The sequence below is a fragment of the Bombus vosnesenskii genome, unplaced genomic scaffold (genome assembly GCF_011952255.1).
Source record: "Bombus vosnesenskii isolate JDL3184/JDL3185 unplaced genomic scaffold, Bvos_JDL3184-5_v1.1 scf7180000013334, whole genome shotgun sequence".
In the NCBI taxonomy this organism is placed as follows: Eukaryota; Metazoa; Arthropoda; class Insecta; order Hymenoptera; family Apidae; genus Bombus; species Bombus vosnesenskii.
The window spans coordinates 741,288-768,035 of NW_022882972.1; the positions used below are offsets into that span (position 1 = coordinate 741,288).

General features: G+C 31.6%; 7 protein-coding genes across 12 annotated transcripts; 3 read left to right on the plus strand and 4 right to left on the minus strand.

Annotated features, from left to right (window-relative positions):
* Positions 1 to 1,459: 1,459 nt before the first annotated feature.
* On the plus strand, positions 1,460 to 3,714 carry LOC117235920. The gene is made up of 3 exons (XM_033498406.1): positions 1,460 to 1,761; positions 1,859 to 2,148; positions 2,275 to 3,714. The coding sequence occupies exons 1-3, from the start codon at positions 1,728 to 1,730 to the stop codon at positions 2,386 to 2,388; spliced, it is 438 nt and encodes a 145-aa protein (XP_033354297.1). The 5' UTR covers positions 1,460 to 1,727; the 3' UTR covers positions 2,389 to 3,714.
* A 322-nt stretch (positions 3,715 to 4,036) lies between these two features.
* LOC117235913 (protein asteroid-like) lies at positions 4,037 to 6,649 on the minus strand. The gene is made up of 2 exons (XM_033498391.1): positions 6,590 to 6,649; positions 4,037 to 6,524 (listed from the first exon to the last, which is right to left on the minus strand). Exon 2 carries the CDS (start codon positions 6,490 to 6,492, stop codon positions 4,342 to 4,344), a length of 2,151 nt encoding a protein of 716 aa, XP_033354282.1. The 5' UTR covers positions 6,493 to 6,524; positions 6,590 to 6,649; the 3' UTR covers positions 4,037 to 4,341.
* A 4,967-nt stretch (positions 6,650 to 11,616) lies between these two features.
* On the minus strand, positions 11,617 to 14,873 carry LOC117235912 (protein asteroid-like). 2 transcript variants are annotated; one of them, XM_033498390.1, is made up of 3 exons: positions 13,748 to 14,873; positions 13,284 to 13,486; positions 11,617 to 13,178 (listed from the first exon to the last, which is right to left on the minus strand). In XM_033498390.1, exons 1-3 carry the CDS (start codon positions 14,409 to 14,411, stop codon positions 12,078 to 12,080), a joined length of 1,968 nt encoding a protein of 655 aa, XP_033354281.1. In that variant the 5' UTR covers positions 14,412 to 14,873; the 3' UTR covers positions 11,617 to 12,077. The 2 variants fall into 2 exon arrangements, with proteins under 2 accessions (XP_033354281.1, XP_033354280.1); XM_033498389.1 differs by having other exon boundaries at positions 13,284 to 14,873.
* A 126-nt stretch (positions 14,874 to 14,999) lies between these two features.
* Positions 15,000 to 16,751, minus strand: LOC117235919 (copper chaperone for superoxide dismutase-like). 3 transcript variants are annotated; one of them, XM_033498405.1, is made up of 7 exons: positions 16,546 to 16,751; positions 16,277 to 16,500; positions 16,008 to 16,197; positions 15,864 to 15,930; positions 15,594 to 15,775; positions 15,380 to 15,522; positions 15,000 to 15,085 (listed from the first exon to the last, which is right to left on the minus strand). In XM_033498405.1, the coding sequence occupies exons 2-7, from the start codon at positions 16,455 to 16,457 to the stop codon at positions 15,075 to 15,077; spliced, it is 774 nt and encodes a 257-aa protein (XP_033354296.1). In that variant the 5' UTR covers positions 16,458 to 16,500; positions 16,546 to 16,751; the 3' UTR covers positions 15,000 to 15,074. The 3 variants fall into 3 exon arrangements, with proteins under 3 accessions (XP_033354296.1, XP_033354293.1, XP_033354294.1); XM_033498402.1 differs by having other exon boundaries at positions 16,277 to 16,475; positions 16,546 to 16,748; XM_033498403.1 differs by having other exon boundaries at positions 15,389 to 15,522; positions 16,277 to 16,475; positions 16,546 to 16,560.
* Positions 16,752 to 17,356: 605 nt separating this feature from the next.
* On the plus strand, positions 17,357 to 20,363 carry LOC117235908 (basic salivary proline-rich protein 2). Its single transcript, XM_033498376.1, has 6 exons — positions 17,357 to 17,848; positions 17,999 to 18,075; positions 18,145 to 18,226; positions 18,315 to 18,522; positions 18,602 to 19,797; positions 19,885 to 20,363. The coding sequence occupies exons 1-6, from the start codon at positions 17,789 to 17,791 to the stop codon at positions 20,092 to 20,094; spliced, it is 1,833 nt and encodes a 610-aa protein (XP_033354267.1). The 5' UTR covers positions 17,357 to 17,788; the 3' UTR covers positions 20,095 to 20,363.
* A 504-nt stretch (positions 20,364 to 20,867) lies between these two features.
* On the minus strand, positions 20,868 to 24,079 carry LOC117235934 (protein O-glucosyltransferase 2-like). 2 transcript variants are annotated; one of them, XM_033498426.1, is made up of 8 exons: positions 23,862 to 24,079; positions 23,069 to 23,192; positions 22,695 to 22,906; positions 22,390 to 22,601; positions 22,073 to 22,317; positions 21,741 to 21,978; positions 21,366 to 21,653; positions 20,868 to 21,271 (listed from the first exon to the last, which is right to left on the minus strand). In XM_033498426.1, exons 1-8 carry the CDS (start codon positions 24,070 to 24,072, stop codon positions 21,152 to 21,154), a joined length of 1,650 nt encoding a protein of 549 aa, XP_033354317.1. In that variant the 5' UTR covers positions 24,073 to 24,079; the 3' UTR covers positions 20,868 to 21,151. The 2 variants fall into 2 exon arrangements, with proteins under 2 accessions (XP_033354317.1, XP_033354316.1); XM_033498425.1 differs by having other exon boundaries at positions 21,366 to 21,665.
* On the plus strand, positions 23,950 to 26,690 carry LOC117235935 (F-box only protein 42-like). Of its 2 annotated transcripts, none has more exons than XM_033498427.1 (7): positions 23,950 to 24,206; positions 24,747 to 25,090; positions 25,182 to 25,339; positions 25,420 to 25,550; positions 25,672 to 25,811; positions 25,881 to 26,017; positions 26,096 to 26,690. In XM_033498427.1, exons 1-7 carry the CDS (start codon positions 24,083 to 24,085, stop codon positions 26,634 to 26,636), a joined length of 1,575 nt encoding a protein of 524 aa, XP_033354318.1. In that variant the 5' UTR covers positions 23,950 to 24,082; the 3' UTR covers positions 26,637 to 26,690. The 2 variants fall into 2 exon arrangements, with proteins under 2 accessions (XP_033354318.1, XP_033354320.1); XM_033498429.1 differs by lacking the exon at positions 23,950 to 24,206 and adding an exon at positions 24,620 to 24,642.
* Positions 26,691 to 26,748: the final 58 nt, after the last annotated feature.

Below are 26,748 nucleotides of genomic sequence, written 5' to 3' on the forward strand. Positions count from 1 at the left end.
TTTGTATAAATAATAATTCATTTATTATTAGTATAAATTAATTTCGTTTATAAAAATAAATTATAAATAATATGATCTATAAAATTTCAATACCATCCTTTACTAATTTTTTATATATATAGAAATTATTTTTCTATAGTAAATATGTATAAATATTTTTTAACTGTTACTACATGTTTAGTGCAATTTAAATGAATATTATTTTTTTAAAATAGAGGAGTAAAATATTCCTTAATTATTAACATTTTTATTTACATAAAAATTATGAGAAAAATTATATTCAAATTAATGTCCTGTTGCATGAGTTTTCAGCCACTTAAAGCACTACAATAAAAGGAAATCATTAATCAAAGTTTATATCTTGAGTGAGTAAGATATAATAATAACAAATAGCTGTTGTTTGAAAAAATACAAAAAAAAATACAAAATACAAATACTATTTATCAGTATTTGTAAACTGTAAACTTGGTACTATATGAACAAAGATGTCATGTTTTATGCTTGTTTAATTTGTTTTAACATGCTTTACAATATAATAAGTAAAAATTGTTAAAATTCGTTAAATACGTTAAAATTCAAAAGTGATCTTGAGTTCAATATAAAAAAATTTGTTTTCATTATTATACAAAATTTCAGAAATGTCTATTATTGTTAAATGTTGTTCACTTAACACAGATAAATTTTGGTTATTAACTCTTTTATTCAAACAGCTGAAAAATCATAAATTATGAGAACACGCTGTATATTTCATATTTCTTAGAGCACTGCAATTAGCTGTAAAATTTATTTTTGTTGTGTAAATTTACATACCCATTAAATGTTAAATCTGATTTAAATTTATTTAGTCGGTATTTATAAAAGACAGAATGATCGATATTCAAGTATGGCTTTAAAATCTACACCATACTTTGCACAAAAGTTCGTAATTGTTTCCTATTTTTATTGTTTAACTTTCTATATAATACAATCCTTTATAATAATTGAGTGATTTTTGATATCTCAAAGCAAAAATGTTAAAAGTAAACTAAGAAGTATAAGTATTGTTAAATACATAAGCACCTTCTAATAATCTTTTATGATATTTATTATGTCGTGAAATGCTTTCCGTAGTAGAGTACCTGATATTTTTATATTGTAACTTATTTAAGTTCAAAAGATTATAAATATTAATTCGTTGTGATAGTTCGACGTGTAGTGTTAAGATTATCAAAACACGAAAGAAGCTATCGTGGAGTAATTAATAATATTCTTATGTTACAAATTCAGACATATAAACTTTATATGTATAAAGAATTATATATATATATATATAAATAATTAAAAATATATACTACTTTAGGTTTCTTAATGTATGCATACATATGTATCTTTTTAAATATTTGCATCATTTTGATTTATTGTTTGTATTAAGAATAAATCGATATTGTAAGTAATATATAATATAATAATAAATAAAGAACATACTAAAAGACAAAATACAAAAATAACATTTACAAAACAATCTGTTTAATATTTGTAAGAAAACACCAAGGAAACACAACGTGAAAACGTTCAGCTTTTTTATTATGACGTAACTTATAAAAATGCGGATAATATAAAGTTGCCTTTTATGAGTACTTATAAATCTTAATATCTACTATAGTAATTTTTAATCTTTCAAGTAATAATGTGCCGGAATAGACAAAATTATCAAAAAAAGAAAAACAAATATTTTTGGTTCATATAAAATGAATCTTCATAACGATTACTCTTCTAAATCACGTGAGATTATTCTTCACAGTATCTTTTATCGATTCTAAATTTTTTTTATTTCATTGAATTGAACATTCATCATTTTGTTTATGTAAAAATCAATTAGGTGGTCATATTTCCATAACACCACAGATGATACTTGCAGCGATAAAAAGACTTCACTTACGTAAAGTTTATGTTCCATCGAATCTCATTAGCGAATATTTACGTGGTTCCTATCCAGTTGAAAATAATGTAAGAATGTTCACCGAAGAATTAAAGAGAAAATTGGATTGTGCTGTACGTGTTGGATTAATATTAAAATATGGAGAGGATTTGTATTATTTACCTACTCTAAGGCAAAAAGCAAATGCACTTAAAACAGCGTTCACTGCATTTTGGGAGATATATAAAAACGTAATTATAAATATATCATTATGCGTCCTACAAATTTTATTCAAAATTAAACTATTTTTTAAATTCATATTTATGAATTTGTATTATATCGTCTTTAATTTAAAAAATTTCTAATATTTCTTTCAGTATCCTAAATTCCGTATCTCAAAAGCTAGGAATCAGAACAAAAATCATTTTACATTAAAGGAACGAACTAAAAACAGGAAATATTCCAAAAATAATGACGACCATAGTAAATAAAGACATAATGAATTTTAAATGAAACCTTATTATATAGTAGTAATAGTAACCTTCTGATCATAAAGGGAATTCGGTTTGCATTATTTTTCCTAGTGCCTTGCATTTTTATTTAATTATTTAAATACACATTCATACACTCACACACAAAACCTTATTTTACCCTTTTCCTTTTTACTATTACAAATCTATTGTCTATCATCTACCTAATTGTTATTGGGTCACTCGAAAAGTTCGTTCCGATTTTTAAGGACAATTCAAACGCGGCACATTTAAATTTCGAAATAGATTTATTGAATTATACAGATACAATTGTGTAAGTGTCATTTTGTTCTACAACCTTTCTCCATCTTTCACGTGACTTTAATATTATATCCTCCTAGAACTTGTCAGATTTTTCGACGAAAAACTTTTCAATATGATTTCTTACGTCGACCAAAGAGTTAAAGTTTTGGCAATTTCTGGTGAATACGGTAGGTGAGGTAGCACATTCCAACCAAGCTCCAATAGCTTTTGTCGAATAGTTAAAGACACATGAGGTCTCGCATTGCTCTAATGAAACACGACGTTCTTCCGATTCACTAGTTCTGGACGTTTTTGTTCAATTGTTGTCTTTAATTCGTCTAATTGCGAACAATACCTTTCCGAATTTATCGTCTGGTTGTTTGGTAGAAGCTTGTAATATAGGATTCCTTTCTAGTTCCACCAGACACAGAGCATAGCTTTTTTCAGATGAAGACCAGCTTTTGGGATGGCTAACACTAAACCTACTGTGACCACTTAAATGATCGTTTTTTAAATTTCGTTTAGAATTTTTTATATACAACGTTATTGCACTGCCATTTAGCTTCACGACTTTTCTTATAATATACGTACAATGAATTTTTTAATATTCACTTCTTTTCTTATTGTGTGTTTTGTGAGAATAATATGTAATCCGTCTTACCTATCACGACTGGTCATTTGACTGGTTAAACGATTTATATTTTTTTTTAATAGTAGTCTCTCGAAAACTCAATTCTGAAACTGAAAGCGGAAGGAAACAGAGGCATTTCGAGTGTTGGGAATTAAATGGGATCTATCTACTGCAAAATTATATGCATTTATTTCACTGTAAAATCCAAATCTAGGAGATGGCCCTCTACAAGTATTTTTCAATATCATAATCGGGATAAATGCATGGATTTTAAATAAAAAAATCACAAGAGAAGGAATTTCGAGGCAAGAATTTTTATTTCAATTACTAATATTTTTTAATACTATTTTTAATAATTTTTAAAACTATTTTTTTTTACTATCAAACTGGCTATTATCTTCATTCTATATTAAGAAATACAAATTGTTTTAAAGACCGGTCATAGTAGGAATATGTATACATGAAGTCCTTGTAAATTTAGTGCTAAAGGTGATTCATTCTACCTTCCCCCGACATCTTTTCCGCTTAATCCATTTTTGGTAGCTCCATTACTTACTTCATTACTTATCCATTACTTACTCTATAGAACGAATGCTACTAGAGCTAATTGTCTAATTTACCTATTTAACTAAGTACCTCCTCTCCCTTTATTCTTTCCTTTCTTTTCTTCTGCATCTACAGTCTACATCTCTCCAATTTTTTCCTTGTTCATGAACTATGTCTCCTGTACTAATCTTCCTTTCTAATTCTGTTTTTTGTTATGCGCTTGCATATTTGATCCCATAGAGTTCACATTCCCTTCTTTCACTCTCTTATCAATATCTATTCTACCTTTCCATCAATCCTTATCTTACTTGTGCCAGTAATTACTGGCTTCCCTCCTTTATTTCCCTACTTTAATATTCCAGCATTTGCACCACTCTTATATATTTAGCTTATATATTTATATCTTTAGTGATATGTACTTTAATTTCCTGTCTCATGCTCTCAGATGTCTTAAAGTGTCTTCCTGTCTTCCTTAAGAGATTTGTAGAGCAATATTATTTATTTTGAAACATACATGAAAACATTGGTTTGACTTTTAATAAAAATGTATTAAAAAATCTTAAGAGGCTTGGAGACATTTGTAGAACAGTATTGATATATTCTTCGATATTATGGTGAGTTCTAAAATTATTACATAGATTATACAATAAAGTACCATTATATAAATGTGCAACTTTGATCTGTGGATAAGGATATCCCAAAAGTGTATTCAAATCCATAGTATGTTTCAAACAACTTTGGAACTCACCAAAAACGTGTACTATATGTATATCAAACTTGTCTGTGTTATATAATGTTTCATCTACTTTAAAAAGTGAAATAAAAAATGGTGCTGCTAGTACATAGTCGTCATGAACGATTTCATTGTAGGCTTCGTGAATTGTACTATTTATTATACAACATGGGTTATAATTGCTTTCTTTTCTTTTCTGCTTTATAGCTTCAATTGTTTGCTTATATTTTTTGTTAAAAACCATTATACTTCTATATTTCCCAATTTTGAAATCTATTATATCAAATAACATACAAATAAATATAGAATATAAATAACATTTGTAAGATATAGGACATTCTTGTTGATGTATCCAATATTTGATGCATCCAACATACAATATCCACTTTGGTGGAAGTTCATTTATACAATCCATATCTGTAATTCCTAAAGTATAGTTTAAAATCTCTCTTTTAGTAAGTAGTGAGACATCACTAAGATTGAATGGAGAAGATAGTCCAAAAATATTCATTTCTGTAGCCTCTAACTTATAACACATAATCTTTTTATCTTCAGTTCTCATTAAGTATCTTATATAATTTATATTATTGTCTATCATTAATTTTAGAATTTCAATGATGATACTAAGGATTTTTAGGCTTACTTTGATGTTTGAAGGATAACGAAAATCTTCTACTTGTATGGAGCATACATATAAACGATGAATTATTAAATCCAGAAAATATGATGGATATTTAGCAGTACGAAATTCATTTACAAACCATATAGGCAAATCACTAATAGTTGCAGTGTTAAACATTAATTCAGACTCAGTAAATATCTTTGCTATTTCAATTTCATCATCTTCTTCCTTATTTTCTTCAATTGATTCATTATATCTTCCGCAAACTTCTTCTATATATGTCAATGTATTGATATCTCCATCAAATTTAAAGCTTTTATTGAAGTAATAAGTATTTACATGAGTAATATAATCTCTTGAGAAACCTAAAGTTATAAGTATTTCAGCACATTCATCTCTACAGCCATTTATACTCGTCTCTATTAAATCCAACATTTTTTGTCGCATAGGCATAATTAACCTACTTAAAATTTCAATGATTGCATCATGCAAGCTATATTTACTCAACCATAGCAAAATTTTATTGATACAATACTGTTGTCGGGTATAATAATTCACACTTGATGAATCCAACTTTAAATAGCAGAAGAAGTTTCTAAATGTACCAGGTTCTACATAGTCATTGCCTAGTAGTATTGAAGCTAATATCATCTTTGATTGATCTAATCCTGTAAAATATTTGAATAATTTCTCAATCTTATAAATTTTACAAAGTTTAATATAACCATTTCCATCTGAATTTTTAATTACATCAGTTTTTAATGTATCAAATGGTATATATAATGATCCATATATATAAAAATCTGAATCATGGCTGAGAACTGGACAATTTAATATCTTTGCTACTGATGCTATAATATCATCAGCTTCAAAGAGACACTGTACAATTCGAACATTTTTTTCTTCCATTACATCAATAAAAACTGTTTCCTTTAGCAAAGGAAAAATTATTTCTGGATAATTAGTTTTGAATGCAGAAGTTGGCAATATATTTAGTTTGCTTTTCACTCTTCTAATAATAGTTTTGAATTTTTTACTTTCAACAGCACCATCAAGAAAGACTAAGGGCGTTACATTACACTTTAATAAGTCATCAAAGAAATCTGATACATATTGCTTATAATTATCGTAATCACCGCCAAATGTCCAATTATTGCGTGTGCAATTTCTATATAATAAATAATTAATATTATTTCCATCAATTACTAAATACGTATCACGTAATTCGTAGTGCTCTAAAAAATTAAATCGATGCTTCTTTATATAAGCAGTTAATCCTGGAATACCCATTATCTTCCTGTTTTTTTTTATCACACGTCAAACTAATAAATATACAATATGTTAATAATATACACACATATATCATGCTTATGAAAAGGATACTTACTAAAAACATAACAAAATTTTTGGTATTCTGTATTCAATACAATACAATACAATAATAAAAATTAATACACCATGGCACAACAAAAAATAGAATTGTGTATTCAATAGAATGTGAAATATTCCAAGTAACTTCTGAAATAATAACAATAATGTTCAGCCTGCTGTTGCTGAATTTTCTCCGGCAATCACTACACAGATGTAAATACTTAGAAACATTAGTCATAGATAAAGATTCAACAGGTCGAGATATAGTTAAGTATGTATTGTATTCTCGACCAATCGCGGGGAGACGCAATTGTCGCGTAAAATAACTATTACGTCATGCGGCTTACCATACGTCATATTCTTAACTATCGTCGCGCCTGCCCGGCAAACAAACATTGTAGTGGCAAGCGCATGGTTTATTAAGCGATTTCCAAAAACGTCGAAAAAAATCGAAAGGCGTTCAGAACTTTTCGAGAAGTCGAACCGTCAACACATCTCATATGTCGCGCATTGCGTATCAACCAAAATGCAGTTACATTTTTTTTGTTCCATTTATATCTTTCTAGTTAATAAGTTGTTGAAATAAACATTAATTTATTTGTGTTAATTCTGTGGAATCTCATTGAACTACCCTTATTATCATAATCGAAATAAAGGGATCGATCAGTTCGTGGCGTCGATTATTTAATCGTAACGGGAACTTACAACTCTCGTTGACGTGCTATCTCGCGATCGCGTCTCTCCGCGAACGGTCGAAACAATAACAAAATAAAAAAAAGAAATTTGAAGTGAAAAATAAAAAAAAGAAAACTTTATTTTTTTCTAACAACAATCCACTTTACAATCCACTTCCGAACTCTAGGCGTGACTTTCTAAGACTGACTCTTATGATTTTACTTTCGATCGGATCCGATTACTTCCTTTTGTCATCCCTCAACATCCCCAGCGTCCATGCATTTGCTAGGCGTCCGCGACCGTTGCCACGTGCTCTTTGTTCTAACACCTTCGGTAGAAGGACCGTTGGGATGTTGATGGTTCATTAGGCACTTCAGCGATATACATTGTCGCCGAGTGCCGCCACATCTTTATCTCCATCGTCAGTCCGTCGGATTTGAAGTATGCCGATCGTGACACAATCGCGAGGAGAGATATCAATGGGAGTCGTAAATTCCCGTTACGATTATGATAATCGACACAACGAGTTGATCGATCCCCTGATTTCGGTTAAGATAATAGGGGTGATTCAGTTTGTATAACACTGTGATTCACAGAATTATAAGCTATATATTTCCAACACTTAAGTTACACTGTTGAGTAGGTATAAATCTTAGATAACAACTTGTCGCACGAAGGTAAAATAGATATGCACATCAGAGCAAGGCTCTTATAATTGAATTTAGTATGTTAGTAGACGTAGCAAAAGGATGCTTAATAGAGGAGGTCAATGTTCAACAATATTGAGAACCGACTTAGATAGTTGATCTGAGTTGTGATTGAAATTGAAGCCATTCTTAATTCACGCCCACTGACTCCCATATCATCCGATCCGAAAGATCCCCTTGTCCTCACCCCCAGTCATTTTCTAATCGGTGACACACTAACAAGTTTACGGGAGCGTGATTTTAGGACAGTTCCATCAGGCCGGTTATCAAGTTGGCAGCGTATCCACCAGATTAAACAGCACTTCTGGAGCAGATGGTATCGAGAGTACCTTAACGAGCTGACCCGCCGCAACAAATGGAATAAGGGCAAACATGACATTCGTGAAGGCACCGTAGTAATCCTCAGAGAGGATAATGTACCATTTATGCAATGGCCTTTGGGCCGCATAATCAAGGTCCATCCAGGAATCGATGGAATCATACGGACCGCTACCGTGTAGACGGCAACAAGTATCCTGGACCGTGGTGTCAAAAGACTGGTCCCCTTACCCATTCAACCAGATCCAGACGAATCCGAACACCCACACGGAGCGAAGGAAATTCACAAACGACGCACCTGACTCCACAGCCAGAATTTGATCGGTGCCCTCTCAACGGGGGGAAGATGTTACGTCGCCTAAAACGTCTGCACTCCAGCCTTCGCGACCGGACAGCCAACGGCTTGTGTAACGTCATTCCGACCCTCAATAAACCTAAGAACCCACCATAACTCTTCACTTTTCACTATATTGTGTCAACATGTGTCTTCATTCAATCCGTTTGTCCTGAAGAATTTCTTAAGCCTAAAAGTATTTTCGACGCACATCTGGTTTTTTAGAGAGGTCCTTGGGTTTATCAGGCGCACTTAAAAACACGGAGAAAGCGGGTACGCACCTATTAGGAAAAACCGAATAACTATCTAATAAAACAAGCTCGTTCACATCATCAACATCACAACAATCTGATTCAACGCCATCAAACGCCTTGAATCAGACAGTCGCTCGCTTAATTCTCTGGATCAACAGAAGGATGAAACCTTACCAGACGACATGCCGTCTCCTACTACACTATCGCCAAAATGGGCCACACCGACGAGTGGCCTGAAACGAAACACTATACTCGTTGATTTCATTGCAGCCTACAAGGTGGATCATTTAATTAATTTCGATGGTTTTCAGAACAGCCCATTGGATCTCAACACTTGTCCACAAAAGCCACAGAGCGCTATATCGGACAAGTCTTTGATCACCATCAACTTTCTGGAGAGCATGGTCGATCAATATCAACAGTCGAAACGAGAACGAGAAGGTCAAGGGAAGGTGCAATACTTTCAAGGGTCTGGTGTTTCCGAAACACAATACAAGGAAAGCGGAACTCTCTCAATGTCTTGCCACGAAACAGTCGACGACACGTGGAACAGAACAAACTCTGTTCAAGAGGAATTAGAGGTTCTTGACGAGGAAGAGAGTGATCATCCAGAAACTACCTCAGACGCATATCTTGCCGTTGACAAACGATTAATGAAACGCATCGGGGACGGTCATGCCCCACTGGAAGCTTACAAGACAATTGCGACGGAGGACTCCGACGGCAGTACAAGGTGCAACGTTACGCTGATTGAGCGTGGAAGCAAAAGCACCAACAAAATAACTCAATTCGTACACATCATCGGCGGGAGCTCAGTCTCCCAATCAGCTCTAAAACTCCGCGTCGTGCTTGACGAATCTATAACAAGCACCACCAGAGTTCTTTTCAACGGTACCTCCTGGATCGAGGCGTTACCTGATACTTCATGGGACGAGATGTCCTACGACACTTCCAGGACCAAGGTGATCCACGACAATTCTTGGATCGTGAATATCAACTGGAAATGTCTTAGAAAAAACGAGGACGACGATGATCCAAACTACGAGGTGGACAACATGCTTTCGACGCAACAATCCTTAGGCCTGGCCATCAATTTTCCCTGGCAGCTATGGCATCTACGGACAGCAACAACTCATGCGGAGACGAGCATCTTGGACCGAGATGTAAAATCTTCCCATTCCAGATCCGAACCTAACCAAACGGAAGGTAAGATGTCTCCGATTTTGTCTTTAGCGGATAATTGGACCGGTCCAACCACCAAGCATCATCAAGAAGGCGCGATACGAATGGGTCAGCGGGGAGAGCCCTGTCTCCCAATCAACCATAGACCTCCTTCACGTCTTCATTGCGCAACCACATATGGATTGCACGTGCCTTTGTGAAATCGGCGAGATGCACAACGACACCTCCTGAGACGAGGATTTCCACGGTCCTTCATGGACCGAGATGTTTCACAACACTTCCTGGTTCGTGAACTTCAACGGAAAATATCTAGGTAATGCCGAGGACCACGGCAATCCAGAATACAGGAAGGACAACATATCCTCAACGCACCTGCCTTTCGGCCGTATCATTAACTTCATCCTGGCAACAACGGCCTCATCTAGACAATCACAATCGTGGATCTAGGTGCCACACAGCTCGTCCAACTATCGAGCCAACGCGATCCAGCAGAATACGGTCAATCAACAATCAACAAAGAGTTGGACGGCAGCTTCAATTAATTCTACCTTTACAGAAATTTTGATCGGTACCCTCTCAACGGTGGGAGGATGTTACGTCGGGTGACCCTCTACCTAGACCAGGCCATACACCGCGGGCCAGACAGGAACCAGATGTCCACTCATCCTTACTGCGTATCCTCAATAGTCTTAAGGACTCATCATAAATCCCACTAATTTGCTAGCTAAGGTCCTTCAGACCCAACAAATATCTTTTTTCCGAATCATTTTCTACGGACTGACGAGGGAAAGTTAGTTTTTCTCACGTACGATGCTTCCGTACTTCAACTTTCTATCGAGGGCGGCTAAGACTCTTCCTAGTCCACCAATCTTCGTTTATCCAATCAGAAGCAATGTATACTGCCCTCACTTTCCTGACCAAAAATGTCATGAACAAATCCGATGGCCCTGTGCGCTAGACACACCCATCGCTAGCTTTCCTCCAACACAGCATCGTCACCCAACTTACTTCTTCTACACCGCTAGAAAAGTCAACAACTAAGTATAAAATCTAACGCCTAACGTCTAAGTCTAAGCACAACGCTAGAGGAGTATAACTCACATCAATTATCTAAGTCGGTTCTGGGGAATTTCGAACATTCACCTCCTCTATTAAACATCCTTTAGTACTACGTCTACTAACATACTAAATTCAATTATAAGAGCCTTGCTCTGATGTGCATATCTATTTTACCTTCGTGCGACAAGTTGTTATCTAAGATTTATACCTACTCAACAGTGTAACTTAAGTGTTGGAAATATATAGCTTATAATTCTGTGAATCACATTGTTATACTAACTGAATCACCCCTATTATCTTAACCGAAATCAGGGGATCGATCAATTATGATGTCGATTACTATAATCGTAACGGGAATTTACGACTCCTGTTGACGTCTTTCCTCGCGATTGCGTCTCCCCGCGATTGGTCGAAAATACAGTATTTATTAGAGAAATAATATTCAAAATCAATTTTTTTAAAAACAAAGTCTTGTATGATAAAATTTGATTTCTATTTCTTATAAATTATACCCTTTACAATTGTCCCATGTAACCTGTAAATTACAAAATAAAGGATAAAATGAGATGAAGAAATGAATCTCATATAATTATTAATAACAAATACAAATTATAGTTGTATTACATTACCATCCTCTTTATTTTTATGTATATTGAAGATATAATAATTTATTCTATGAAAAATATTAATTCAATTAAGACTTAAATTCTAAATATATATCAAAATATACTTGTAAAGATCAAATATATACATACATTAGTACATAGTATAAAAACATTACATACACTACATGTGATACAGTACAGAATTAATCACAGAGAATTCCGTTTATATCAACTGCATTTACTTCAATGAAACTTTATTGAATACCTGATTAGACAAACATTGGACATTGTATAAACAAAACAAAAAAAATACTATTTATCCCCTGGTATATAAATGGAGTTCTACTGTAATATTGAATGAAAATATGCATTATATATGGTTGAGCATAGAAAAACGATTATTTGGATCATAACATGCTTCATTTAAATCATTATCTGCACTAAAATATTCAGAATCACTTATAGATGAAATACTTTTTTTAGTCTTTGGATGTTTAGGTTTTGTTCTACGTTTTTTACGAAGATTAGTTCCATCCTGAAACTTAAATGGAAACATTGATTTGACTTTTAATAAAAATGTATTAAATAATCTTAAGAGACTTGGAGACATTTGAAGAACAATATTTATGTATTCTTCAATATTATAGCGTGTTTTAAAATTATTACTCAGATTATACAATAAAGTACCGTTAAATAAATTTGCAACTTTGGTCTGTGGATAAGGATACTCCAGAAGTGCATTCAGATTCATAGCATGTCTCAGACAACTTTGAAACTCTGCAAATACATGTACAGTAAATCTATCAAATTTTTTTGGATTCTTATATAATTCTTTATTCATATTAAAATAAGAGATAAAGAATGGTGCTGCTAATACACAGTCATTATAGTCAATTTCATTATAGGCTTCTATGATTGTACCATTGTATTGATTACCACATAATTGATTCATTGTATAACATGAATCACAATTGTTCTTTTTCCTCTGTTGTTTCACAGTTTCAATTAATTGACAATATCTTTTCTGAAAAGTATGCATGCTTCTGTATCTTCCAATTTTGGAATCGACTATGTTAAATAACATACAAATAAATATGGAATATAAATAACATTCATGAGATAAAGAACATTCTTCTTGATGTATCCAATATTTAATACATCCAATATACAACATCCATTCTGGTGGAAGTTCATTTATACAATCCATATCTGTAATTCCTAAAGTATTGTTTAAAATCTCTCTTTGAGTAAGTGATGGGATATCTCTAAGATTGAATAAAGAAGGTAGTCTAAAATTATTCATAGTCTCTGTACTTTGTAACTTACAGCATATAATCTTCTTATTTTGTGTTCTCACCATATATTTCATATAACATATTCTACTAATTATTGCTGATTTTAAAATCCCAAATATAACACTAATAATTTTTAAGCTTACTATGATACTAGAAGGATAACGATAATCTTCCACCTGTACAGGACAAACATATATATATCGAACTATTAAATCCATAAAATATTTTGGATATTTGCCCATAAGAAATTCGTTTACAAACCACATAGGCAATTTACTAACTACATTTTGAGGCACTAGTTCAGTCTTACTACATATATTTGCCATTTCAATTTCATCATCTTCATCTTCTTCTTCGCTTGATTCATTATTTCCTTCTTTATAAACTTCTTCTATGTATGTCAATGAACTGATATCTCCATCAAATTTAAAACTTCTATTCAAATGATATGTATTTACATGAACAACATAATCTTTTGAAAAACCTAGAGGTAAAAGCATCTCAGCAGATGCATTTGTGTAGCTATTTATATTGATCTCTATTAAGTCTAATATTTTTTGTCGGATAGGCTTAATTAATCTACTTAAAACTTCAATGATAGCTTTGTCCAAAGTGTAATTGCTCAGCCACCTCAAAGTTGTTTCTATACAACATTGTCGATGATTATGCTTTTTTCTTGATGCTCCTCTTAGCTTCAAGTGGCGAAAAAAGTTCTTGAACGTATTACGTTTTACATAATCATTACCTAGTAATATTGCAGCCAGTGGCAACATTGATTGATCTAGTCCTTTAAAAGATTTAAGCAAGTTCTCAACTTTATAAATTTTACAGCATTTCATGTAACCATTTCCATTTGGATTTTTAACTACATAAGTATCTAATGTATCAAATGGTATATATAATGTTCCATATATATAAAAGTCAGAGTCATAGCTAAGTACTGGACAATTCAAGATCCTTGCTACTGATGCTATGTCATTATCAGCTTCGAATAGACATTGCACGTGTCTAATATTCTTTTCTCTCATTACATCTATAAAAACTTCCTGTAACATTAAAGGAAAAAATTTCATGTTCCTTTGATTGAGTGGAGAAAATGACCATGCAGCACGGATTTTCTGTTTAGTTCTTTTTATAACAGTTCTAAATTTTTTATTTTCACTACCACCATCAAATAAAACCAGAGGTGTTACTTTACATCTTAATAAATCATTAAAGAAGTCTGAAACACACTGCGCATAATTATCGTAATCACCACCAAATGCACAATTACATTTTGCATATAAATTATATATTGAGCAACAAACACTGTTTCCATCAATTACCAAATATGTATTGTGCAATTCATAATACTCCAGATAACGGTCAGAACGATTGTTTATATAAGTAGTTAATCCAGGAATTCCCATTATGAATTTTTTTCTCTACACTTTTTTGTAGGTTCAATGTCACAAATTAAACATACTGTATATTAAAAGTCATTCTCTGCATACTGTATGATTTTATGTTTATGTACACACTAGCAATATAGGTTATGTGAAAAGAACATGTCTTCCGCACGAATAGTTTTATATTACACAATTCCGATGAAAATGTAACGAAGAAATACCATTTTTATTCCTATCTTCAGTTTTCAATTTTTATCACATATATATGAATGAAGTTAGGTTTGTACATTTCTCTTCAAGAAATCAATGCTGCTTTGTGACTTATAATTGGCTTATAATAGCTTACAAAAAGGTTATACAATTTATATTACATTTTATAATGAAACATGTATAATGTTTGTGAAAAAATAAGGTTATTAAGGTGAGAATATTTATATAATATTTTATTATTTATAACAAATACAAATTCTAATTTTATTACATTACTACTCTCTTTATTTTATATTCTAACACTCAAAATGTAATAATTTATCTTATACAAAATATTTATGTTGGAAACTATACTAAATCTACGTATTACGAAAGATATAATGCAATTTGTGCTTTTTATATCATGCACGTAGAAATGCTTTACTGGAATGATTCAGTTTGCAAAACCCAGTTTGTAGCCTCTTTATATATTATTTATAATTTTGCTGAAAAAGACGAAAAAAATAAAAGCTTATATTAAAAGTTGTTATTTAAATAATTAAATACATATATAAGCAGATTAAAGGCAAAATTAAAAATTACTTTATAAGAATTATCTACAAACAAGTCGAATTTATTATTATTTTAAATAAATATTAAGTATATATGGAATATATACATGTGCAGAAAATGTATTATGTGAAGACATACTTGAGATCTATAAATATGATTATATTTTAACGTTTAATATTGTACTATATAATTACTAAAAAGATACTAAAAAATTTAAAATACTATACAATTGTTACTTGCTCCAGAAAAATCATGTTTAGCTTTAAGTGCCTTATCCCTTTCATCCCATAATGTAAGTCCATCACAAGCACAGATCTTTTTTGTATTTTGAAATAAGCCAGATGAACGAGCAATTATACCACAGGCCAGTCTAAAACATACATGAATGTTAAATATAACAAATCGTTATATGCATCATAATAATGTCACTGTAGTATTTACTTATTTCCACTATTTCCATGTATTTTAGATTCTGGATCAGCACCTCTTCCTAAATCATCTGGTTTTTCTGTTATAATTAAGGATCTTCCAATAACATCAGGTATTTTTACAAGTTTATCTATTATTCTAAAAGTAGCTCTACCAGAATCATTGACCATTATATTTCCCAAATCTCCAACATGCTGTATAGTAAAAATTTTTTTATTTCAAGATACTAACTATTAACCATAGAGATTTCCTTACAATATGAACACAAATCTCAATATTTACCCGTCTAAATGCATCATCTTCAGGTCCACCATGTAATGTATTATTTGGGTTGAAATGTTCTCCAACACTAAAAATGTGTCATAAAATATCTCAAATAAAAATAGAAAAGAAGGAAAACAAAAAATAAAAACTTTAAATGCCCACCTATTACACCCTTGAGAGATATCACCACATTCATGAATGTGCATGCCATGTTTACCAGGTGCTAAACCATCAACTGTTCCATCTATAAGACATCCATCAGGAGTTTCTGCAAATCTTATTACACCCATTATTTTATTATCTACGGTATATCCTGAATTCCCTCCTAACATCGCAACTGCACTAAAACTATCTGTAATGTAAAATATTGCTCAATTTCATTTTTTAGAAATATTATAATAATATAATACATTATATTACTATATTATTACCTCCATATCCCTTTAAAACAACTTTTCTCCCAGTCTGTTCAATTTTTTCTTGAATTATAGAATATGGTAAATTTGTTTCAACTATAACACTTCCTTTTTCTAATGATATATCAATATTTTTAATTCCATTTACGCCAATTAAAGCGTTCCGTACCGAATCAACGCATTTTCGACAAGTCATTTCCACCGCAAATTCGATCTAAAATTATAAAAAATATTTATTACTATAATTGTATAATATTTATTTTTCAATTATTTTTATTATTTACTTTTGCTGTAGTCATTTTATATAATGTCTTTACGAGCAAAATCAGTAATTTTTTTCTCGATATTGCGAAATGAGATAAATTTATCCTCACTGATTTGAGGTTACGTTTTTCGCAATATGATACAGTTATATGATACTTTTACGTTAAGTGAATGGTCGAAATTATGCCGGTAAATAGGAAAGGCATGATACCATTTTGTAAGATGCTTTTAGTAAATTTTTATGAAATTATACATAAAAATATATAACATTTATATCATAGAGGATAAAAGATATTTCAAATTGCATTCAGCAGATATACAAATAATAAATTGATAATATTTCTTTGTATACAGATATAAATATAGTAATTTCCATAAACATATTATTAATAATATGTTTAAAAATTTCTCATTATAGGCGGTAACAATTATTTTTATCAATTAAAGTCATCAAAATCATCCTCTAACTAGTAGTATGTACTACGTTACATGAGATAATCTGTATATTCTACCTAGTTTTATTTAATATAATTTGTGAAATAAAAGTTTCACTTATGTGTTTCACGAAAGGGATGAAGCGAAATGTGAGTCTAAAACTTGTTAACTTACGCATATAATAATAAAGATATGAATTTTTATCATTTAAATAAAAATAAAATCTTCAACTAATTTCCTCATAAGTTTCTGGATATTTCTACTATTGATTAATATACAGGAGTATAAAAACTGTTTCCAATGTATACATTAAAATCTACTTTTTAAATAAATGCATGTTTTTACTAATACATTCTAGTAAGTAACGGATTTTAAGTTTTTACTATCGCATTCCTACGGTATATTTTGTCGCGATAGTTTGCGTGTTTGCCACACGGTCGCTTTACTCCCAAGCTTTCTATTTTAGATATGGACAGCCACCATATCTTATTTGTAAAACTACAATTTTGCAAAGCAATTGCTAGCAGTGATTCGCTAAATTTAAATTTTTTCTTCGGTAAAATTCTATCTTGGCAAAATAAGATTATGCATTTTGATTAGTTTTTCGAGGCAGAATTACATTGAAGGTAATAACTCTTTTTTAAAAGTTAAAAGTACAGTACAACAATGTGGGCTATCAATACTGTAGCAAGGTTTTAAGGCTTCAAATGAATATAAGCAATACAGAAAAGAGAACTAACGACTGGAAAATTAAGTGAAAAAGAATAGGAGTGAAAATAAATTGCATCCAATCGTGATTTTTTGACTATCGATAAGTTATCTGAAGGCATGTCCGTGACTTTTGCTCAACGCGGCAGGCCGCCACCGAATCCTGCTCAAATACAGAAGGTGATGAATATCATATATCATCACTAACATTGTATTCTACTAGTTTTCTTGAAATTTCATTCTTTTTGTTACATGGTTTTGTAATCTATAATGTTATGATATTTTACAATATTGAATTAATCATTTATATGAATAAATTTGTTGATATAGATGCTTGATGAAAACAGTCAACTCATACAAACAATACAAGAATATCAAAATAAAGGAAAAGCACAAGAATGTATACAGTAAGTGATAAATGTTTTTAAAGTATATGTAAGTTATATTAATATATTTATAATATGATTTCTTTTTAGATACCAGCAGATGTTGCATCGCAATTTGGTATATTTGGCATCCATTGCTGATGCAAATCAAAATATACAAGCATTGCTACCAGTAAGGAATATTTTAAATATTAAAGAAATATTAAGGTATAATACCTAAGTTAGAAATATATTAATGTTATCTTTGTTTCTATAATTAGCCTCCACAAGGGATCCCTAATGGACCCCAACATGGTATGATGAATCCACAGGGCATTCCTAATGCTCCCACAGGATCAAGTGGACCTGGAGGTGATATGCCTCCAAATACTCAACCGACATTACCAATGTCAAGCTTTAGTCAAGGACAACCAATGACACAAGGTGGATACCGTGGTCCTGTTATGCCTGGACAAGGACCTATGAATAGTATGTTATGTTTCAATATAATATAAAATTTTTAGAAATTAATGTTATCTTTTTACTCTAATATACTATTATTTCAAAGGACCACCTGCTGCACCTGGACCACAACAATATAGAGGACCTCAGGGTTACCCTCAACAACCTTCTCAACAAAGTTATCCTACGCAATATGCCAATCAAAATCCAGGTACCAATTATCAAGGACCACAGGGATCTGCATATACTCCAGGTCAACCAAATCAATATGGACCACCAAATACTTCCCAACAACAGGGATACAGCACATCAACACAACCGAACTATGGTCCTCCAACTACCGTGAATAGTTACGGTCCTCAACCAGGTGGATATCCACCACCAGGAACAACTCAGCCTCCTACAGGATATGGTCCACCACCACCGAATCAACAAGGCTATCCTCCTTCTAATCCTTCTCAACAAAACTTCCCGTCAAGCGGACAACAGCAACAGCCTGGTCAATATGGTAGTCCTAGCCCACAACCAAATTACCAACAACCTCCGTCTCAAGCTCCGCCTCAAAATGCGTACGGAGCTGGTCAACCCGGAAATTATCCTCCTCCTTCATCGCAAGCATATGCAAATAACGTTCCACCTCAAAATTATCCGGCCCCCCCTACTTCTAGTGCTCAACCTCCTCAACCTGGATCTCAACAAAATACCGGTCCTCAACCGAATTATGGTAATCAACCAAGTCCCGGTCCTGGTGCAACGCAATATGGTCCAGCTTCTACATCTCCACCATTCAGTACTGCCTCTGCAAGTGGAGTAAATACCTATGCTCAGAGTAGCCAACCAACTAGTACACCGTCCGCTTCAACTCAAACTTACCCACCAAGTAGCGCTCCACCATCTACTTCGCAAGGTGGAAACTACGCCCCACCGGGACCTGCACCATCCGGATATCCTGTGCATCAAACACCTCACCCAACGTCTCATCCGCCACATCAACCACCGCATCAATCCCCACATCAACCTCCTCATGCTCCTCATCAACCACCTCATCAACCTTCTCATCAATCAACTCATCAACCTTCTGCACATCAATCTCCACATCAACCACAACAGTCTCAACAACAATCTCAGACACCGCCACAGCCTCAACAGCAACAGTCTCAGAGTCCTGCTCCAAGTGGATTTCAACCACCTTCAGGACCTCCACAGGGTCCTGCTCCACCTCCGGGACCACAACCACAACCTGGATACGGTCCAGCTACTACACAGACATATGTACCACCGACACCAGGAGGACAGCCACAGGTACAGATGATTGAAAAATATGAAGCATATTTTAAACTGTTATTAATATAATATAAATTATACTTAATATAAATATATAAATTCTAGGTATACACTCCTCATCCACCTCAAGGTGGTCAACATTACGGACATCCACAATATCCTCCTCAGAGTTATCCACCACCACCAGCAGGACAAGGATATCCTCAATATCCACCGCGTCCACCTGGTGGACACATGCCTCCTCCCCCTGGACCTCAAGGACCTCCTCCACCAAATCAGTATGGTGGTTATGGATATCAGCCACCTCCACAATAGAGTATATATTAATGTAAATTCGTACGATATTCATTCTAATATAAAAATGATTTAACTACAAACTCAGAACAAATGACATATTAAACTTTAATTTAATTCTTGATAGCATATCGTCCAGTGTTATATAATGAAACAAATAATAGAAAATATATATATTACTAAGGAAAGGTGCTGCTAAAATTTTATTACAATTGTAATGAGAAATCAAAACTTTTTGAATAATTTTAATTTCCTCAAATAAGATATCCAATTTAACATTACAAAATATACTTCATTACAAAAAAGGATTTGTAGATATTGCAAACTATATACATGGTCTAATGTGTACAAAAATCTTCAAAAGATATATCTTAAAGTTTCATTTTATCGAGAATAACATCGTTGAACAAATATTTTATTCATTAAAATATTGTTATAAATCTTTTAATGTGACATCAAAGTTTTACTTTCGTTTGTGGCTATTTAATTTTGTAATACATATATGCTTATGCGTGTGCAGTTTAAGAATTTTGGTGTTCATAATACAGTATAAACATATCTGTCACACCAAGTTATGACATATGACACATAATACAATACGTACTAACTATTTACAGCTTTCAGTATATATTTTGCTTTAGAATAAATTTATTTACTTATCTAATTTTATATTTTCTTGATTGTCATTAAAAGATTTATGAATTTACACATTGATTTTTATTTTTTCCTTGAGAATTTCTTTTATCTTTTACATAGGTATATAAAGATATATATATAGATATATATATATATCTAGGTAACAAAGAGTACAATATTTTTTTGTGAATACTACTTATGTTAATCTTATGTATGATAATTTTTTAGTCATTTTATATTACAAAATTTTTATGTACAAAATTTCTCTTTGTTCTCTGTTCATATAATATATTATCTAAATATATGTTTGGATGATTAAAACCAGAAAATAATCTCGTAAAAAGATATATTTTCAAATTTTGGAAATAAAAGAAGTGGACATGTTATTTATGCATCGAGTAGCAAAATCGAGTAATCGTATTACTTAATAATTTAATTAACATTATAGCTCCTCTTTAAGTTTTCCATCGGCGTTGTAACATTTACAAGAATGCTTGGGTTGCAGCACTTCTTCCATGTTATCTAATACTTTAACTTTACTCTTTAAGCGTTTACTCCATTCCTAAAGTGTAAAAAAAGCATGTTATTCTATGATATATATTTAAGTAAAAAATAAATGAAGTTGAATCTGCATAATTTTTGCAGGAATTTCTTACATGAAACAAAACTACATGATAGCATAATACATTATCTGGTAACAAATTATCCCTTGCAAATTGTCTAGCAGATTTGGCAATCTGTAGTACTTTTTGGTCATGTTCTTTAGCCCACATAATTTTTTCAACAAGATCTGACAGATCCCTTTTAACAGATATATAATGTTTTCCGGGTACAAGATTATTGTAAAAAAATTCATAATACTTTGATTCTTGTTTTAATAATAAGGCATCGCCAGCAAGTAAATATGGAAGTCGATAAGCTGCGACTGTACCATCTATACATAACTGATATTTGTACTGCAATGTTATTACCTTTTAATTATTTTTACATTTGCATTTAAACTACATAATTCATAGCTGTGTTGATCTTACCTTGAAAAAATGAAAGAAAGACACATGGCTTTGTTCTGGACCATATTTATCCATTTCATCTTTAAAAAAAAAGAAATTTGTAATTGCAACATTAAACAAATCAGGATATTTTCTGGAAATATCAATTAAATTGAGTCGTTCTCTACAGGAATCTCGACCACGCCAAAATACTTTTTCTATCTTTTCATTCCATGGTGTATCCGTATTACCTTGTATAGACAGCATATCTAACATTACCCTGTTTTACATATAGTATTAGCAAATAGAAAAATGCTTAATATACCATGTATTATGATCTAAAATAATTGTTAAAAATGCGATTAAATTACTACCTTCCCATTTCTTCTAACGATGATTCTGTGATATCATAAGTAGGTATAACAATATCTTTAGTGTCAAAAGAGCCACACCAAGAAAAGATAGGATAATTTTTGCCCTCTTTTGGAACAAGTGGCCAATCTCCCAAATTCACAAAGAATTCAATATCTGGCAATAAAACTTTGCGAGTAAGAGATAGGAGGATAGAATCCATAAATATCTTAAAGCCTACATAGCGGCCATGACATTCCCTAAAAATCTTATTTCATCTAGTTTAATTCATATATAGTCTCAACTGAATTTTAAAGTTACAGATTGCAATAGTATTTACTTTGTTAGACTGAATTACATAGTGACATAGACTAACGCTTCCTGGCCGATCGTATGTTTTTACAATACTTTCACGCATTTTGTCAAAGTCAACATTTGGAAAAGGAGCAAGATCATCTTGCATTTGTTTATAACTTTTTGAACATCCTAAATTTTCTAACCAACTATTAATAGAAGAATTTGGACAGTAACATTCTTCTTCGTAAACAGGTCCTAAAAATTTTTATCAAATTATTTATATTATAGAAATAATTATTTTACAAGAGGTAATAAAAAGACTTATGCAGTAGATAACAAATATAATACCTTTAGATTCCACCAATAGGATAGGTAAATTATTATGTTTCATTTTTATTTTTAATTTGAAATTGAAGCAGGTATTATGTAATTTATATCTAACAATAAAACTTCCGTCTTTACAGTCTAGAATTTGTGTCCATATATGACACATGTGACCTGTTGAAGTTTGCCCTTGTATGGATACAGTTATTATATCTTTCCCAGGTGATTCTGTTAAACTAAAGCAATTTTTCAGTAAGTGAAAAAAAAGAGATATATATATATATTTAAAAAATATAACTAAACTTTAGTATTGAATTCATATTTAGATATTTTCTATAATATATAATATAATTTTTTTTAATATACGTATCTATATGTAATAAAAATGAAAAACATACTTTTTGCCTTGTAGGTCGATAAACTGTAGAAAAATATATCTTGCTCGCATTGTCACTTTATCTGGCCTCAATCCTGGACCCCAAATTATTGTTTCCGATGGATTTATTTCAGCATTTCTTCCTTCTTGTTGGCAAATAACCAACAAGAAGATTAATATAAATATCATTCTTATTGAAGATAACTGTCGATAGATTCAAAGCGCCTGATACACTGTAGAGATGTAAATATAATTCTTCCTTGTATAAAAATTCATTAAAAAGATTCACAAAAATTTTAACTTTATCAAGGCCTCAAGTAAAATAAGTTTATTTTCTTTATCATTCTTTAATCATTATCACTCTAAGTATATTATAAAAAACATTTATCTTAAAATAAATCCAAATCGGTTATTCCATAGACAGCGTTCTTGAAATCGAGAGTAACGAACAAAAATCTGAAGTTGTTCAGAATTATACTACAATTCTTTTCCCCAGTTATGATTTTCTATAAAGACATCGTTCTGTACGCAAATATGGATACATAAGGAAAATAATTATTAAAACAAATTGATAAAGAAGGAAAGAAATGAAATTAACGGGATTTAAAAATTCCTTAATTACTGTTAAATGAATATCAACTCTATAATAGTCAACATGTAAAGATCCGCCTCTAGTATTATATCGCAGCTTCACATATGCTTTTTAGTTTTAGGTTATTTTTTTATTTATGAAAATTGTAGTAATTTATCCTGTATAATTTTGTAACTTAATGAAAAGATTAAGTAAAATGCATAATATGTATAGAATAATCTACCATGACGTGGAGATATTGTAAAATTGGTCATATACAAAATTCCCTTAATTTTCAGATGAGAATCTCTCACGTTTGCAGAATGAGCGAAAAGTAACAGGAAACATGATTTTCGAATCTTTAAGATAGTAACAACTTTCATTTGCCTGGGAAATTTCCCAAATTGGACATAATATAAAAGGAAGTTCGTCGGTAGAACATTTTTAAGAAGCATTTAACGCAAAATGGAGTGTAATATTGATGATTTGCCAGATGTTGTATTAGAATATATTTTAAGTTTAATTCCACCATACAAGAATCTTCAACAATGTAAACTTGTGTCCAAAAGATGGTTTCGTGCCACCAAAAGTATGTAAAATACGATTATTCTGTATATAGTGGTTTACGAAAGTGTGGAAATGCTTATAAAAATCTTTTATGAATGTATTGTATTATATGTGTTATATGACACATTTTGAAATTCTATTAATATTGTAATGGGACACAGTATGCAGATTATATTAAAATTTGAAACAAATTTTTCAATGTATATGGAAACTACAAGATATTTAATGCAAGTATATGTTTTGTGGAGATTACGAAAGTATTTAAACAGTCAATTATATTAGTAGACCTAAATATTTAGTTGGGCCATCTTTAACATATATTATATGTTTAAGATGGTTATTTGTGCTATATGCTAATTTTTTATTAAATGGATGTTTGCAATAAATGTCTTGTAACTTCTATATCCATTTTCAGATTGGTTTCAAATGTTACTAATATACATAAAAATTTCCCTATGGTAAGTGTTCAAATACTTTCATAAGCCACCATAAATATATCTGTAAGTTTTTATCAGTGTTGATATATTTCTAAAAATTAATAAAATCCATATTTTTGTTGCAGATGTAATACAACACAATAAAACACACTTTCATAAATCTGTGACTTACGGATCATTGCTTTGGAGTTCATGGCCATCTAAACACTGGATGCCTACAATTGCAAAGAGACATTCACATTCTGCTTGTACATATGAAAACTCTATGTATGTTTTTGGTGGATGTACTGCTACGTGCACAACATTCAATGATTTATGGAGATTAGATTTGGATACAAGGAAATGGGTCAGATTAATTACAATGGGAACTTATCCATCTCCAAAAGCTTGTGCTACTATGTTGTATTACAAAAAGAGTTTCATTTTATTTGGTGGCTGGTCCCACCCAGCGCTATATTCTGTTCACCAGGTACAATTAGATAAAAGTTATCACTAATCAGAGTAGAAATATTTAAATCGGTCAAATGAGAAATATTCAATATTGTTATGTATGTTTCTAGCAATCAAGGTTGTTCAATGAATTACATGTGTATTCTATAGAATCCAATAAATGGATTGCTATAAACACCTTGGAAACACCTCCACCTACTTCAGCACATTCTGCATCAATTCACAAAAATTGTATGATTGTTTTTGGTGGTATATGTAATGGATATAGGTAAAACATCTAAAATTATTGCATGTTGTTTAGTAATTATTAATTTGATTTAATAACAACAAAGTACTATTTTGAGACAGATCCAATGACGTGTGGTGTTTAAATTTGGATTCCTATAGTTGGCATAAGCAAGCTACTTCGAATTTGAAACCACAACCACGTTATGGTCAGTCTCAGATTGAGCTTGGAGATAAACATCTCCTTATATTAGGTAAAGTTTTCAAAAATAAGTTGAAAATCCTATAGATATTAAAGATCCTTCTGATTGCAAGAGTTTCTTGTAATTTTTTTTAAATATATCAATATAAATTTCTAAATATCAAAAATATTAGGAGGTTGCACTGGACCTAATGTTGCTATGAATGATGCTTGGTTATTGAAAATGGAAGGTACAGCATGGACGTGGAAAAAAGTGAACATGCACAATACTGAATGGGCTCCAACACGTATTTGGTGCCACCAGGCTTGTAAGGTAATATTTTGTTAATTAACATACAATTCACGATGTTTTGTATCGTTTAATTATTTTTTAATTTAATAGGTAGGAAATCATGTTATTGTTCTTAGTATAAATAAGTGTCAGAATAAGCCAAACGATATGAGTATATCGCTCAAGAAAGTGACTTGCCAAGCAACACCTTCATCAAGAATAAATAATTCATCTCCATTACATGCAAGGTTTGATCATATAAATTTATCGTTATTACTGATTATAAAGTTACTGATATCCATAATTGGACTGTATTTCATTTTTAGACAAGGGACTGTATCTCATATTGATAGAGACGTAAACATTAATGGACGACATGGATCTTTCTCAGAAATATCTGTACAAAATCCACGTCCTTCGCATCATCTACCTAATTTTACGAAGAATTTAACTTTATGTTATGATAATATGTTAAGTATGACCGCTTTTCGCAACGAACCAGTGCGTTATGACATTAACAGTCATCGACAACGACAATTAGAATCTCTTCGTAGAATGGAAGAAAGTATTAGAAATCGAAGAACGCAATCAAAATCTGCAAAGAAAACAAGAAATACGTTATCCATATTTGTGTTAGACATTACGAATGTTTTATGCGATGAATGTAGTGCTTCGTGGATTCCTTTAAAACACAGTGATCAGTCAGGTCCTAATGAAAGAATTCTTTATTCACTCGTAGCTGGTCGTGGTGAATTAATAGTGTTTGGAGGTATTGCTAAAGAATATATACAAAGCCATCCTGATATGGATGAGCCTGAAGTCTACAATGATCTCCATTTTATAAATCCACCAAGATATGTTATTTAATATTTTGTAGGATAATAAATAATACACTTTTATGTTCGATAAAAGATAATTTAATTTTGTTAGCCTTGACTTTGATCCTATCATGAATTATCATCTACTAAAAATTAGTTTA